General features: G+C 32.8%; 5 protein-coding genes across 25 annotated transcripts in view; 2 read left to right on the forward strand and 3 right to left on the reverse strand.

Moving 5' to 3' along the window:
- The window catches only part of LOC143191377 (uncharacterized), a 181,484-nt gene extending 175,144 nt beyond the window's left edge, over window positions 1-6,340 (forward strand). For 17 of the 20 annotated variants that reach the window (XM_076396376.1, XM_076396386.1, XM_076396389.1 and 14 more), the window contains 3 exons: window positions 46-1,484; window positions 2,944-3,312; window positions 4,763-6,340. In XM_076396376.1, coding sequence (XP_076252491.1) covers window positions 46-1,484; window positions 2,944-3,312; window positions 4,763-5,207 — 2,253 coding nt within the window. In that variant the 3' untranslated portion in view covers window positions 5,208-6,340. The remainder of the gene's footprint in view (window positions 1-45; window positions 1,485-2,943; window positions 3,313-4,762) is intronic. The other 3 variants (XM_076396392.1, XM_076396390.1, XM_076396391.1) reach the window with 1 other exon arrangement.
- Window positions 6,341-6,733: 393 nt separating this feature from the next.
- On the forward strand, window positions 6,734-8,032 carry Lamtor1 (Late endosomal/lysosomal adaptor, MAPK and MTOR activator 1). The gene is made up of 5 exons (XM_076395007.1): window positions 6,734-6,914; window positions 6,977-7,053; window positions 7,112-7,201; window positions 7,255-7,468; window positions 7,518-8,032. The coding sequence occupies exons 1-5, from the start codon at window positions 6,867-6,869 to the stop codon at window positions 7,611-7,613; spliced, it is 525 nt and encodes a 174-aa protein (XP_076251122.1). The 5' UTR covers window positions 6,734-6,866; the 3' UTR covers window positions 7,614-8,032.
- Window positions 8,033-8,288: 256 nt separating this feature from the next.
- On the reverse strand, window positions 8,289-9,566 carry LOC143190600 (protein YIPF1). Of its 2 annotated transcripts, none has more exons than XM_076395004.1 (2): window positions 9,195-9,566; window positions 8,289-9,144 (listed from the first exon to the last, which is right to left on the reverse strand). In XM_076395004.1, exons 1-2 carry the CDS (start codon window positions 9,415-9,417, stop codon window positions 8,405-8,407), a joined length of 963 nt encoding a protein of 320 aa, XP_076251119.1. In that variant the 5' UTR covers window positions 9,418-9,566; the 3' UTR covers window positions 8,289-8,404. The 2 variants fall into 2 exon arrangements, with proteins under 2 accessions (XP_076251119.1, XP_076251120.1); XM_076395005.1 differs by having other exon boundaries at window positions 8,289-9,141; window positions 9,195-9,559.
- LOC143190602 (uncharacterized) lies at window positions 9,464-10,413 on the reverse strand. The gene is made up of 5 exons (XM_076395008.1): window positions 10,314-10,413; window positions 10,182-10,263; window positions 10,019-10,124; window positions 9,788-9,916; window positions 9,464-9,725 (listed from the first exon to the last, which is right to left on the reverse strand). Exons 1-5 carry the CDS (start codon window positions 10,379-10,381, stop codon window positions 9,610-9,612), a joined length of 501 nt encoding a protein of 166 aa, XP_076251123.1. The 5' UTR covers window positions 10,382-10,413; the 3' UTR covers window positions 9,464-9,609.
- A 271-nt stretch (window positions 10,414-10,684) lies between these two features.
- LOC143190603 (uncharacterized) lies at window positions 10,685-13,296 on the reverse strand. The gene is made up of 3 exons (XM_076395009.1): window positions 13,137-13,296; window positions 12,949-13,079; window positions 10,685-10,992 (listed from the first exon to the last, which is right to left on the reverse strand). The coding sequence occupies exons 1-3, from the start codon at window positions 13,195-13,197 to the stop codon at window positions 10,744-10,746; spliced, it is 441 nt and encodes a 146-aa protein (XP_076251124.1). The 5' UTR covers window positions 13,198-13,296; the 3' UTR covers window positions 10,685-10,743.

Genomic DNA, 13,296 nt, shown 5'->3' on the forward strand with positions numbered 1-13,296 from the left:
GATAAACCGTAAATATGATTTAATTAAATATTTGTTTGTCTGTAGGTCGTCCATACACAGCCTATTCCGGTAACGGTGTCCAAAGCACAACCGGAAACGCGCCCCAGGACATCACACACTTATGCGAAACGCGAAGAAGTTAAACCAACGGTGGTCCCACGCACAGGAGCGGCTTCCCGTCAGAGAATTCAACCTATCGACATCCCGTCGTCGCCCACCTCACCCAGGGAGTCTTCGAGCGTCGAGCCCATCTCACCGGTGACCCCGGAACGACTATACCACGCCCGAACATCGCCCATACAACTCGAGCTGGAGAACGTTTTAAAACAACGGCAAATCCAGCATTCTAACGTCAAGGAAACCGTAAGGGATGTTACCACACACACTTCGTCTTCGATCACCACAACAACAAAAGAACATTCTGAAATTAAGTCCATTGTCGTGGAGGAGACCAAAAGTAGAGCGAAATTCGCCGCTTTGTCATCGTTGCAACAACGCGTGCTGAATCTGAGCAGCGCCGTCGAGGAGGACCAGCTACCGCCTTCCGTTGAAATCGCGATCCCCAAGCCGAAAAAAACGATCAGTAAATCGTACAGCTTCAAAAACCAATCGGAGAAACTGATTGTTCTCGACGGCGACCGACTCTCGGCGGATAGTTCGAAAACCGTAACGAAATCCTCCTCCTTGGACAGTATTAAAAATTTGGATGAACCGAAATTGAAGTCCGAGTTGCAGATGATCTTGAAACCGGTACAAAAACTGTGCGATAAAGTAGATAAACCTCCGGAGGTTGAAACGCAAAACAACGAGATTATAACCGTGAACAATAAAAGTGTTACTGAATCGGCACTGAAAGAAGCCGAAAGGACTCAGGTCCACAGCGAGCAAAGTAGTTCAACTTACACATATAACACTTCTTCCTCAAATACTTTTGAAGAACATAGTGTCCAGACGAACAAAGAACCCGTTCTGCTTCCATTCAACGACGCCATTACTATATCCGGTCCCAGTCACACCGCAATCGTAAACGTCACCAGCCAAGCAGACAATATCAATCACAATACTATAACTTCCGAGACTGAATGCGTGGAAAATGAGGGCATTAAATCCATCGTGCACAAAGAGAGTCAAATATCGGTCACGAAAATCCATCTGAAACAGAAAAGCACCGAGATTATCCGAACGAGCGTAACTGTGCCCAAGGAAAACGTTCCAGAGTTCCTGAATAAACAACTTAATAAAGTGGAACAAAGATCGGCAAGTAACATCATACTCACGATGAAACCTGACGAAGTCGAGCAGTCAAAAACTAAAACCACCTCAGGTGACGATTTAGAACGGCCTCAGCTATTGCCTAGAAAGTTCAGCAAGGAAGACGTCGAAATCATCGAGAGGGATGGCGATAGTGAATGTTCCAAGGATGTTTCTCCTCCTAAAACACCAACTTTAGTTCCTGTAACACCCACTACTCCTAACCAGAACAGGTGAGAGCTTCAGAAGAATTTTAGTAAATAATTAATTCCTTTTTTGTTACCATAATAACACTGCTCAACAATGAAAATATTTCAGATTCAAAAATAAATCTGCTGGATTAAAAAATTACATAGTGATAGTTTATATTTTCAATATTCTACATTTTCAGTTTGTGGTAAATTTGTTTTTCATTATTTATGTACCTGTTAACTGTCAATACATATAGTTGTATGTTATAATTAGTAATACTATTGCTGTAAACGTGAATTTCATAGTATTTTTTTGTAATTGGTGCAGAATTTCTTGTTTTGTCTTGTGATGTTGTAGACTCCACAGGGACACTAGGTTTTTGGAATTTACAGGACTATAATTTTTGCTCGAATCCGCCCATAAGAGTAGGTTTATCAATAAAAGAAAAGGAAAAGTGAAATATCCCAATGTCCCATCCGCTATTTGATCTATTCTACAGTCGAACAGTTTACCAGTTCCTATGCCACACCAAATTTATCGATTGAAAGCAGAAAATGTGACCGCCTGAACCTAAAAACTCAACAAGCCTTAAACATCCAACTGATTGATTTTAATTTACAAAATTACAAATAAAATGAAATGTTTAGTGAAATACTCTAAACTCACAGCTGTTATTTCATCGATACACCATTCCATACTTTATTATTTAAATATTTATTATTTAAATATTTATTATTTAAAATTCCTTTGGTCAAAGTTACAGTAATGAAATATTTTACAGAATTATGCCACTTAAAACTAGAACTAATTCCTTTTTTCTTTATCGTATTTATTGATATAGTGTGATAGATAAAATTGATAATGATTGACTTGCAAAGTGAAAAATCATTATTTTTTGGTGTTTAGCAGTGTAATAAATTCTTAATTTTTTTGAAAATTTAATCCATTGATTTTTAAATTTTCTAAAATTGAAATTTATAAAATTTCTATGTGTTAGCATTCTCATTGTATAGAGTTGTTAGATATAACAATACAATACAATATTGTCATTGTGTTATTACCATTTATCAGTGGTCTGATCAAACGGATTAAATTGCTTCTGATAACTTTTGTGACTATCTTAACTCAGAATAATTCCATAATCTCTGGGGCACTCAGGTCTGTATTGGGGCTTATTGCAATAAACTAATTTTCTTTGCTTTTCAATCAATCTGAAATTACTTGTTGAATCATTTCTAATAATTGTATTGATTCTTCTTGACTTTGACACGAATCTTCATTAATATCTCTGTTTCACTGCTGTCTTCGGTATTCTTCCACTAATAACGGCCTCATTATAATTATCTGAATGAACTCAATGAAGTTCTAAATTACTAGAATTTTGCTTGTAAACTGACCAATGACTAATGCTTATTGGAGTTACGCTAACGAATACATAATATAGATTAGACCATCGTCCATTCTTTAGTGAACGCAACATGACGATCAATTTTGTGACAGGTTTAGGAAGAACGATTCAAAGCCATCGTCCCGGAAATCCTCAATCATATCGATTACTCCGGAATCTCCGGTCAGAGATCATTTAAAAGATAGGGCGCTGAAAGCCCGCTCCATATCGCTGGATTCTTTGAAAACCGATCAGAACGGTAACGATCCATCGACAGGTGCTGCGGATAAATCGTCGCAGGACAGCCTGGACAAGCTGGACAGGAGGACAGGCGACGGCGTCATCCTTCGGAGAAAATCGTTGGTGAAACATAAGAACGAGGAAGAGCCGGAGTTGATGAAAGTATTTGCACGGAGGTCGCTGAAATTAAAAGATGGCGACGTAGAGCAAATTCAGGAGAGCATCGCTGAAGAGAAACTTAGGTAAATATTCTGACTGGATAAAGGTCAAATACACGGGAACACGATGCCTAAATACTCCAATAAATGATTTTTAAAGCAATTTAACAAAATATCTAAATATGCATTCCTAAATAATACTGTAATGTTGTATATTCTAATATTTTTATATTAAAATTTGAATTACAGTATTTTCAATAAAAAGCTTCAAATTTTAGTGTCCTACGCAGCTTAGAAAAAACTCAGTGCAAGTTTTTCTTTGTAATATTTTTTTTCGTAATTATATGAAAGGGTTTTTTGGGGTTGTACTTTTTCCACTATTTGTCTTATATATTTAATATGGTGTTTTATACCTATTCCCTTTCTGAATTCGTTGTGCTGTTCTATTCTATTACTGTTATTCTATTCTATTCTATTCTTCTACCTATCTGCTACTGATTTCAGACGATTTTATGTAATTTTCTGGTATATATCTCCATAGCTGTGCATAACGGATTAATGCTTCTTATAATTATTACAAATCTTTATTTTTTTATGTCATTGTTTCTTTATCGCCATAATAAGTGCAATTTGCCAATCTTGTGGCGTTTGTTCCTCTTTCCATACTTTATTATAAATTTCCGCTGATAATTCAGTAGCTTTCTGATTAATTTTTTTCAGTACTTCTGTCTTGACCTACTACCTTTTCATGCTTCAATTTTCTCAGTAGACTTTTTAATTCTTAAATTTCTATCGCCTCTGTACTCTCACTTTCTTTTCTTGTTGGTCGGTATATTTTTGTCGTTGTTTCCTGTCAACAAAGCAATTCCAGGTATCCCTTCATCTCTCCATTATGTTTTCATCTTCATAAATTAGATCTCCTTATATATAGCATAGCATATTCCATAGCTTTTAGTTGATTTTTTATTCAGATAGTTTGTTCCGGTTTTCTATTGCTCTATTTCCATTCTTATTTATTTCGGACCACCATGCTGTTGTATATTAATCAGATTTTATTTTGTTAGTATTACAGATTCATTTCGCTGCTTCTAATAAATAATACTCTTGAAATCTTTCTTTCTGTTCTTGAAATAATTCCAGAGTTGCTCAGTTGTTTGTCTTAGGTTTTGTTTCATATCTCTGTCTTGCTTAATACTTGTGTATACTTTCTGCTTATAATTTCATTGTGTAACTTATAAGCTCTTATAGTTTCAAATTGTGTACCTCTTTTTGTTGACCGTTTCTGTTTCACCGATTCATTGTCCAGTCTTATTGTCTTTAGTACTAAGTAGTCATCATTTCCTATTTCTGCTCCACCTCTCACTCTTCCACAATATCTCTCTTGTTTCCTCTCTCTATCTCTTCATCAGTACTTATTTATATACAATAATAAAGTGTATTCCACATTTAAACAATTTTAGTAAAAAATTATAAATCAAAAAAATGTCTTAATTACTTTTAAAAGGCTGATGTTATTTCTGTTTTTTTTATTTAGAGAGTCGAACAAAGAGAATGTGAAGGATGCTACTGGTGAGGACCCCCAAAAGAAGAAAGAGGATTGCTCTATGCAAAACAAATTGATAAAATCCAGTTTCAACGATTCAAAAAAATCAACGGAGTCATTACGAACAAGTGGCGAAGAATCGGACGTACATCTTCGACGGAGCATCAGCAATAACGTCTTCCTGTCATCCCATCGAGCAGTTAGCCTGAACCTGGCGAAACCTCAGCCTACCCATGAGCTGTCAATCAGAAAACAACCATCACTCAATGAGAGACGACGAACCGATTGGCAATCAGTGAAGGAACAGAACTATTCGGAGAAAAGAGCGGAGTCCGAAACGATCACGACCATCAGCACTAACTCGGATATACCGACGAAAAATTTCAGTCAACGTAAAGCCGAATGGGAAAAAAGAGTACAGCAAGCACAGAAATAACTAACCACCACATGTCTAGGGAATCAAATTACGGATAATAGTTGACTTGTTATCTCCCAAGTCTGATAAAAGTGTAAAAAAAGTTTGCGAGAATGTTCAAGAGCGATTGCAACTTTTTGAAAATAAAAATTGAATACCAAAAACTAATCTTAAAAGTGATGTGATAACGTGATCTTAAATTCGATGATATTCATGCCAAAATATTTAAGGGGCGTTAGAAATCCATTTTTTATTACTAGCTACATAAATTATATATATCAGATATGGTAAATTTATATTTTAAAAAATTCAGATGTATCTTGAAAGTTCTATAAAATATTAAACAAAATATAAATAACGCGTTAAGGCCTAAGAGAGTATATTAAACCTTCATTTAGTTAGTAGCAAAAAAAATGTGATCAACGGTTTGACTGAATTCTAAAATAATAAATACGTTGAATGTGGTAAATTTATTAAAAAAAAGTTTTATAATTATTTTATAAGTACTTACTCAGTTATACTAATGCAACCCATATAATGTATACAGTGTAGGATAGTTCTATTTTTCCATGTCCATTTGTAAATATGAATTGATACAAAGCACTATTCAGAAAATGTTGTTCCTGCTAACTGTATACGTAAGCCTCAGACAGTTTGGGAGTGTTCCTAAAATTACTTCCTGATTATCACTTTTACAGTCTTGCCAATTTAAAATCGTTAGTAGTAAACCTTTATGTTTTAACTCACGAAGTCAGAAGTCCAGAAATGATTTTTTTTAATCACCAAAACTGTTTGAACAAAACCTACCCCAAAAGTTTGCATTTATATTGTTTTCGTTTCTAAGACTGTCAGGTCTTCATTATGATAGTGTACTTTTTATGTAAATATTTACATAAGTGCCTTTTTAGTATTCTTCAGTTTTCTTTATATTTGTTAACCATACTAATAAAATAACTGTGACTCCATGGGTGTACATTTTTGACCCTAATTGTGATGATTATGATTGAAATGATAGATTTAGTGAACCCATGCTTGCCTTTTCGAAGAGATAATCCTTGGTGCTTGAGAGAAAGAATTTATGTATATTATGTGTATTGATATTATATCTGTATATTAAATTCTATGTTTCAAAATAAATGTCTAATATAATTTTATATATTTGTTTTATTATATATAATATCCGATAATAGTAAAAGTAACTTTTAATAACTATGAAACTGATTTATTTAAGTAACTTCCAATTTTTAACAGGGGTATTAGTAAAGCATAGAGTTATTTTTTATATATGTAGATATTAGCATTACAAACCATGAAAATGTCCATTAATAATAGCCTCTGTATTTTGTGATAAGCATAGAATGCCATAAAGCATATATATATATATATATATACTCTATGGTATTCTATAGAGAATTTATTACTCTATGTAGAATACTACTTTGATAACTAAATGGTGTATATATGCAACTAAAAATACACAACAGTTCGTTAATTTGCAGATAATGTCGACAAAAATGTTTTTGGTTATCCTAGGCTTTTGTTTGAAACGTCAACTGTCGGAGCAAAATGACATTTGGATTTTGTAAATAAATCCGAGTAATAGCGGATATTGTATTTTGAAGGAGGTTGAGTGAGTATTAAAAGAGTTTAACTAGGTGCTTTTATTTTAAAGAGAAAATAATGGGATGTTGTTGGAGTTTTTTTTGCAAAGATGATAACTCTACACAGGTGTGAAAGAGATTTATATGCACCCGCGGCATATCATTATTATTAAAAATATGTTTTTTTAGCACGGAGAACCGAATGAACAAACACATTTGCTGACAGATACAGCATCAAACAATTTAAATGTACATATTGTAAATAGGTAACATTATAACTGATATGTGATGCCGTAAAAGTATTTTATATTACTGTTGTTCTAGTGAGGACCTATTAGGTATAAATCCAAGTACATTACCTAAAAAGACTGATGAACAATCTGCTTTAAGCAGAATATTACAGGAGACGGCTACGTAAGAGTGTCTTTTGTTTTGTTTCGTTTGAACAAATATTGGTTTTATTGTAGGAATGTTATAGATGTAGCAGCATTAGATACTCACAATTTGCAACAGCATGAATATATTGAAAGAATGAAGATGTATAATATGCAAGTTCAACAAGTATTGGCCAGTAACAAATCAATTGTAGCTAGTGGTTTAAGAAGCTGTATTCTTCAAGATATCCCTCAACCTGAAAAGCTTCTTGGTGCTGATTTACTGGGTTCAGATGACATTAGCTTGGTAAGTAATATTTTATTTCAAATTAATATTATATTTTGTGGATATTTAGATTACAACTTCAGTGAATGCTGCACTAAATGCAATAAATGACATAAAAGTGGACCACAAAGAGGATTTGGTGGTTCCTTTTGGATTAAACTGTTGAAATATACACTACTCTACTATGTTTTTAACAAGTAAGGTAAAATATATTTAAAAATGTTGTCTTGTGATAACTGTGACTACATCAGATCTTCACTTAGTTCTTAATTCACATCAAACTGTAGTTGCCTCTTGTTAGTTATTTATACTTTAATTGAAGTCAGTTTTTAACTATGTTTTGCCTTATAATTGTGTATATAACTATATTAAATATAGGATAAATATAAGGTAATTAAACAAAAGAAATATTTTATTACTAGTTTTCTATATATGTAACTAAATTTTTTTGTAAAAACATTATGTGAATTTTAATTGACACACATTGTCGTCTTCATACGGATTTTTAAGATTATATGTATACTTTCACTTATCAGAATTCATTGCAATTGTACTATTTCTAAATAAAAAATGTGATATTTGCAATGTATTATTTGTTTCCTATTCCTAACAAGTTACACACCCATTTATAAATTTAGAGCTGCTCAGATAACAGTATAAAAAAATAATAGGTATTAACATAAAGTAAAAGTATTTATAGTCACGATCAATAGTCATAAATATAAACACTTCAGTGAAAAGAAGTTAATGTTTATATAAATACTAGAGGTAAAAAATGTAACAATGCGCAGCACTTCATTATATATTTATGAAAATAAATAATAAGCAGAAAAAGAGTTGGTGTTTCTTGATTATATTTTATTGGATTATGATAATATTTTAATGATACTATTGATAATTGTTGTTATAGTTATGATCTATTATCACACATTATTTATAGTGAATATAAAAAAACAGTTAATGTAAAGTATTAGATATATTAATATTACTTTGTATTTCAACTGGTTTAACAGTAATAGGATCAGGTACAGGCAAAGTATTGGGTACATGGAAGAAGTATAGCATAAAACCAGCTGCTAGCAAAGCATGACATATCATGATAGCAGCTGCTAAAAAGAACTTGTGCTTGGATAAACGAAGAGCAGGTAATAGGGTAAGAAGCAGAACTGATCCAGATATAAATGCTGCTATCAATACTAAAAGCCATTGTAATAAATTTATTTGAATAGACCACAGAATAGCAGCTGGAATGTATATAAATAATGAATAGCCATAAATACAAATAAGTTCTAAAGCACCTGGAGTGGGATCTTCCTGTTCAAATTGTTCAATATCGCTGGCAGGTTGAGAAGTGTATTTTAATAAACCCCAAAGTGTAAAAGGTACCAGAGAAATATATAAACATATAGTAGTGGCTGCATATGAGACAAGGTGGAAGTCATATTTCCACTGATACTTTGAACTAGCATGTTGTAAATAATTGGCAATATTTCCACTTATTGCAATGGTAAATATTAATGTTACACTTATCCAAAATGGCCCATATAGGTCTGGTTTTGTTCTCAAATGATGCTTAAGTGAATTATCCCATTTTGGTGTCACTGAAGCCACTATTCTCTCCAAAACATCTTTTGTATCAACATCAAAATACTTTTGATAATACTCCAAGGTCCAAAATGATTTCACAGGTGTGGCTTCTGAAAAAAAAAAACATTATACGACTTATGACATTTATCATAACATCTACCTTGATTTTCCGGAGGGTCCATGCCACCAAAATTGTTTGGGTTGGTTTGATGTGGTGTATTATCAATTGGAATTTGTGGCGTACTTTTTAGATTTCCAGATACGTCAACTTGAGATGCCGGTACCGAAATTGTGGAATTACCAACGGTATTATGCACTGGTACAGTTGGAAAATCGTGGAATGATAATAAATCGTCCGTAGGTATTTCTTGAAGATTTGTCATTTCTTCACAAGGTGTTACGAAACAACTTTAACTATACAGCTTCAATTCAACTTTATGTCATATCCAACACCAACATAGAGAAAAGCACTTTCTAACTCAATACACTTTCATAGACTGTCAACGTTGACACACACTGTCGTACGTTGTCTGACGTCAAAAACCAGCTGTTTTAATTTTATTCTTTATTTTTTATCAGGAATATTTGACACCATATGCAGATTTTAAAAGTTTATAGGCGACCCGTCCATATTCGACTTGGTAAACTGTGAGGGCTGTTTGCAGTTTGGAAGGTCTCATATAACCAAATACTAGAAAGGATCATTTCAATGAGACCGTCGATGAAATGGTCAAATACAGAAAAAATAGTTACCATTTCGTGCGCTGTATAGAGGCGGTATGATTTTTTGCCTTTTAGGCCCGTACAGTTTATGACAGTATTCTAACAGCTCGTTTTTTACTTTTTTGTCTGACGGATGATCCAAGGTAGAAACATCGACACCTTAAAAGCATATATATATTAGAATTATTCAGTCATATTTTAGTTTTGTATGTTTAGTTGCATATGTCCAGATAAACAAAAAGTTATAATTCTTCAATATACTTTGAGTTGGTTTAAGATTGTCACAATGTGATACTTGATAGGTGGATTTCATCCGTTTCAAATAAAGTTTATGAATTGCTTCTTTTATGCTATTTAAGTTTTTTAGCTAAAACGTTTTATATTATGTTTGTGTGACTGTTCACTCATAAAAAGCTATACTTACCTCCTCGTCAATTTCGCCATTGAGGTCTAGAAACCATATATCACCTTCTAACTCGAATTTCGTTAGTTTATCCGGGTCAATTCTAAAAAGTGTGATCCGTCAAGTTAATTCGAAGACATTGTATATACATACGGTTGTCGTCTTGCTTGGTCATACCACCTAAATTGATTTCTGTATGAAGTTACAAATGCTTGTGCCATAGTTCGAAGAAAATTTAACTGTTATTTGAATAGGGTATTGTCAAAATGACATTATATCAATAAGCGTAACCTCAATTATTGATATGAAGTGTAGAGGAACTATAGAATATACTATTCTACTAATAATATTTATGGTACAGGGTTATTAGTACTGAAGGATTATTTAGAGGAATATGTTTTTGTTAAATAATATAACCGCAATATGAATTCATATATATTTTATTAAGTTCTTTTCTATTGTATTACATTATATCAGGTATTATTTTACCTGTATTAATTTACTTTTATAATTTATTATTATATATATTATTGTTAATAGCTAATTAAGTAATCTTTTTTTCTAATTTTTTTATTTTTTCGGCTTAAACAAAAACTAAAGTTATTAGTCGATTGACAGTGATATCATAACTGTCTATTTCGGTTCGTACGCAAATGTCGGCTCTATTATATCCCAATCCATAAAGGTCGAAGGAGGTGTCACGTACTTCTAGGCGAATTCGATGGCCAAAGTGTTTGTTTAATTCGGGTATACAGACTTTGGTCCCATATGGTATACCCAATTGTTCGTCCATGCCTAGGGTAACGTAGTTGGATCTGTCGTCCAAGTAATCCTAAAAAATAACTATATTTTGACAAATTGTAACACTTCCTTTGTTATGCAGCGTTTACAGATTAATTTCCATTATTTGCTTATCAAAAGTGGAAATTATAAGTTTTGTCTATTGCTATATTACTGGTCTCGTTTAACATTATTTTATCATTACTATAATTTTTTTGTTTTTTTTAAATTTGCTATTTTTTGAATTAGGGTGATATTGATATTAAGGTTATATTTTCGCCTGTACGGTTTATATGTTGCACAACCATTATGTTTGAGACATCTATGGTTTTTTGGGATTAACTCATTTCTTTGTTTTAATTGATATCCACTTAACAATTCGTGACAGTCTATGAAACTATCACATTTAACATGGAAAATTACTTAGCCTCATTTAAATTTTGTCAAATAGATGTCACTCAATAATGTTTTTTAATACTTAAGTTAATCAATATAATTAATACAGATACACATCGAAAGCTTGAGTGAAAAATCACCTGATCATACTACATTATTGTTAACACTAGTTGCGACAATTAAAAAAAAAAAACAAAGAAGCCTAATCTTACTAACAAATTTACAAACTGGGACACGTTTATACTTATAATGCACTAAGACGAAAAGCTAGAAGAGTATGGCACAGAGCCAGAAATGCTGTGGACAAAACAATGTTTAATAGAATTAGTAATCGGATAAATCAAAAGATTAAAGAATATAAACACAATTTCTTGGAAAAATATATAAGTTAATTAATCCCGGAAGCACAGACAAAGATTACTCGCTATGGAAAGCAAATCGTATATTTAAAAGACCAATTATTTTTCATCGTTCGACGTAACGAAGAAAAAGCTGAATTACTCGCAGAACGTTTAGCTAACGTATTTCAACCGAAGGATATGGAATCTACAATAGATATAAATCATGTTTATTAGCCCGATGTAGCTATAAATCTGCTTTCTCCAATAGAACTTGCCACAGAAATTGAGAACAACCTCAATCCTCCTTTCACCTGGGTCATTAAAAGAGCTGCCATGAAAAGCAATAAGTTGACAAGTTGATAAGCATGTTGACATATATAATAAATGCCAGTTTGAGACTGCAGCATGTTCCGCAATATCTTAAGGTTGCGCGAATAATTATGTTTAAAAAACCTGACAAATTGGCAGAACAAGTTATATTTTCAAAAAGCAGAACACATATATTTTCGAAAGAAAATTTACAGTCTTGAACCTATTTCGGCTGGAGTTCCACAGAGTAGTGTCTTGGAGCAACTCCTATATCTCCTCTATACTGCTGATATCCCATCAATAAAGGAAACAGTACATTGAACATTTGCCGACGATATAGTTATCATGTCAAAATATGTATCCCTGTCTAAGGCTGTAGAGAAAGTGAAAGTAGTGGTCAACAAGATCTACAAATGTACAAGAGACTGGAAAATACAGCTTAATAGCTTCAAATCTGTCCATATTAATTTTTCGTTGCTTCCAAATGATAAAAAACTCACAATATCACTTGACGGATGCTCGATTTCTCAAGCAGAATCAGCCAAATACCGTGATGGAATTATCGTTACGTAACCAACGAAGAGCTGCGCGATGAGCTCGAAATCAAATGGATACACGAAGTGATCAAGATTTCGCCCTAAAACATGAAATAAGGTTGCTAAATCACAGCGATGTGGAAGCTATTGGACAACATGAAGGAAATCAGAAGATTGAAGCGAACCAAACCACACGAACTTGTTTAATATGTAAGATTATTCTAAATTTTAGCTTAGTAGTAGATTAGTTTTATATAATTTGGAAAATACATACTGATGTATTAATCCCGTACTCGCCTTGCTTGTGTATTAATGCAAGTACAACGGAACAGTAGTAATAAATTAATTTGTAAATTAAGAGTGCACTAAGCATATCCAATGTAAGATGTAATTAATAAAAATATATAATTAATTCATCCATTTTACCTGCAGAGTTTTTAGTTTCCTTCCCTGTTTATCTTGAAACCCGTACTCATTGTCTAGATTGATGTAATCAGGATAATAGGCTGTTAATGTGACATTCCTGAATGTTTTCCCAATGCAGGTTAGATCCAGATCTAGAACGGCATTTTTAAATATGTGATATATAAACTATTTAAAATATTATCGATTACCGTTATCAAATAACGCGTATACTGACGAAATCACAAATGCAATAATAACTAGTGGATTCATTTGTACCGATGTTATATTAACACGAAAATTTGTTAGATCAAAATCAAGAATAGGTCAAGACTAGCGAATGGTGATCGTGATTGGTATTATAATGCTGAC

Source organism: Rhynchophorus ferrugineus, unplaced genomic scaffold (genome assembly GCF_030347505.1).
Source record: "Rhynchophorus ferrugineus isolate W39M unplaced genomic scaffold, kcgeb_rfMv2 rfM2, whole genome shotgun sequence".
Lineage (NCBI taxonomy): Eukaryota > Metazoa > Arthropoda > Insecta > Coleoptera > Curculionidae > Rhynchophorus > Rhynchophorus ferrugineus.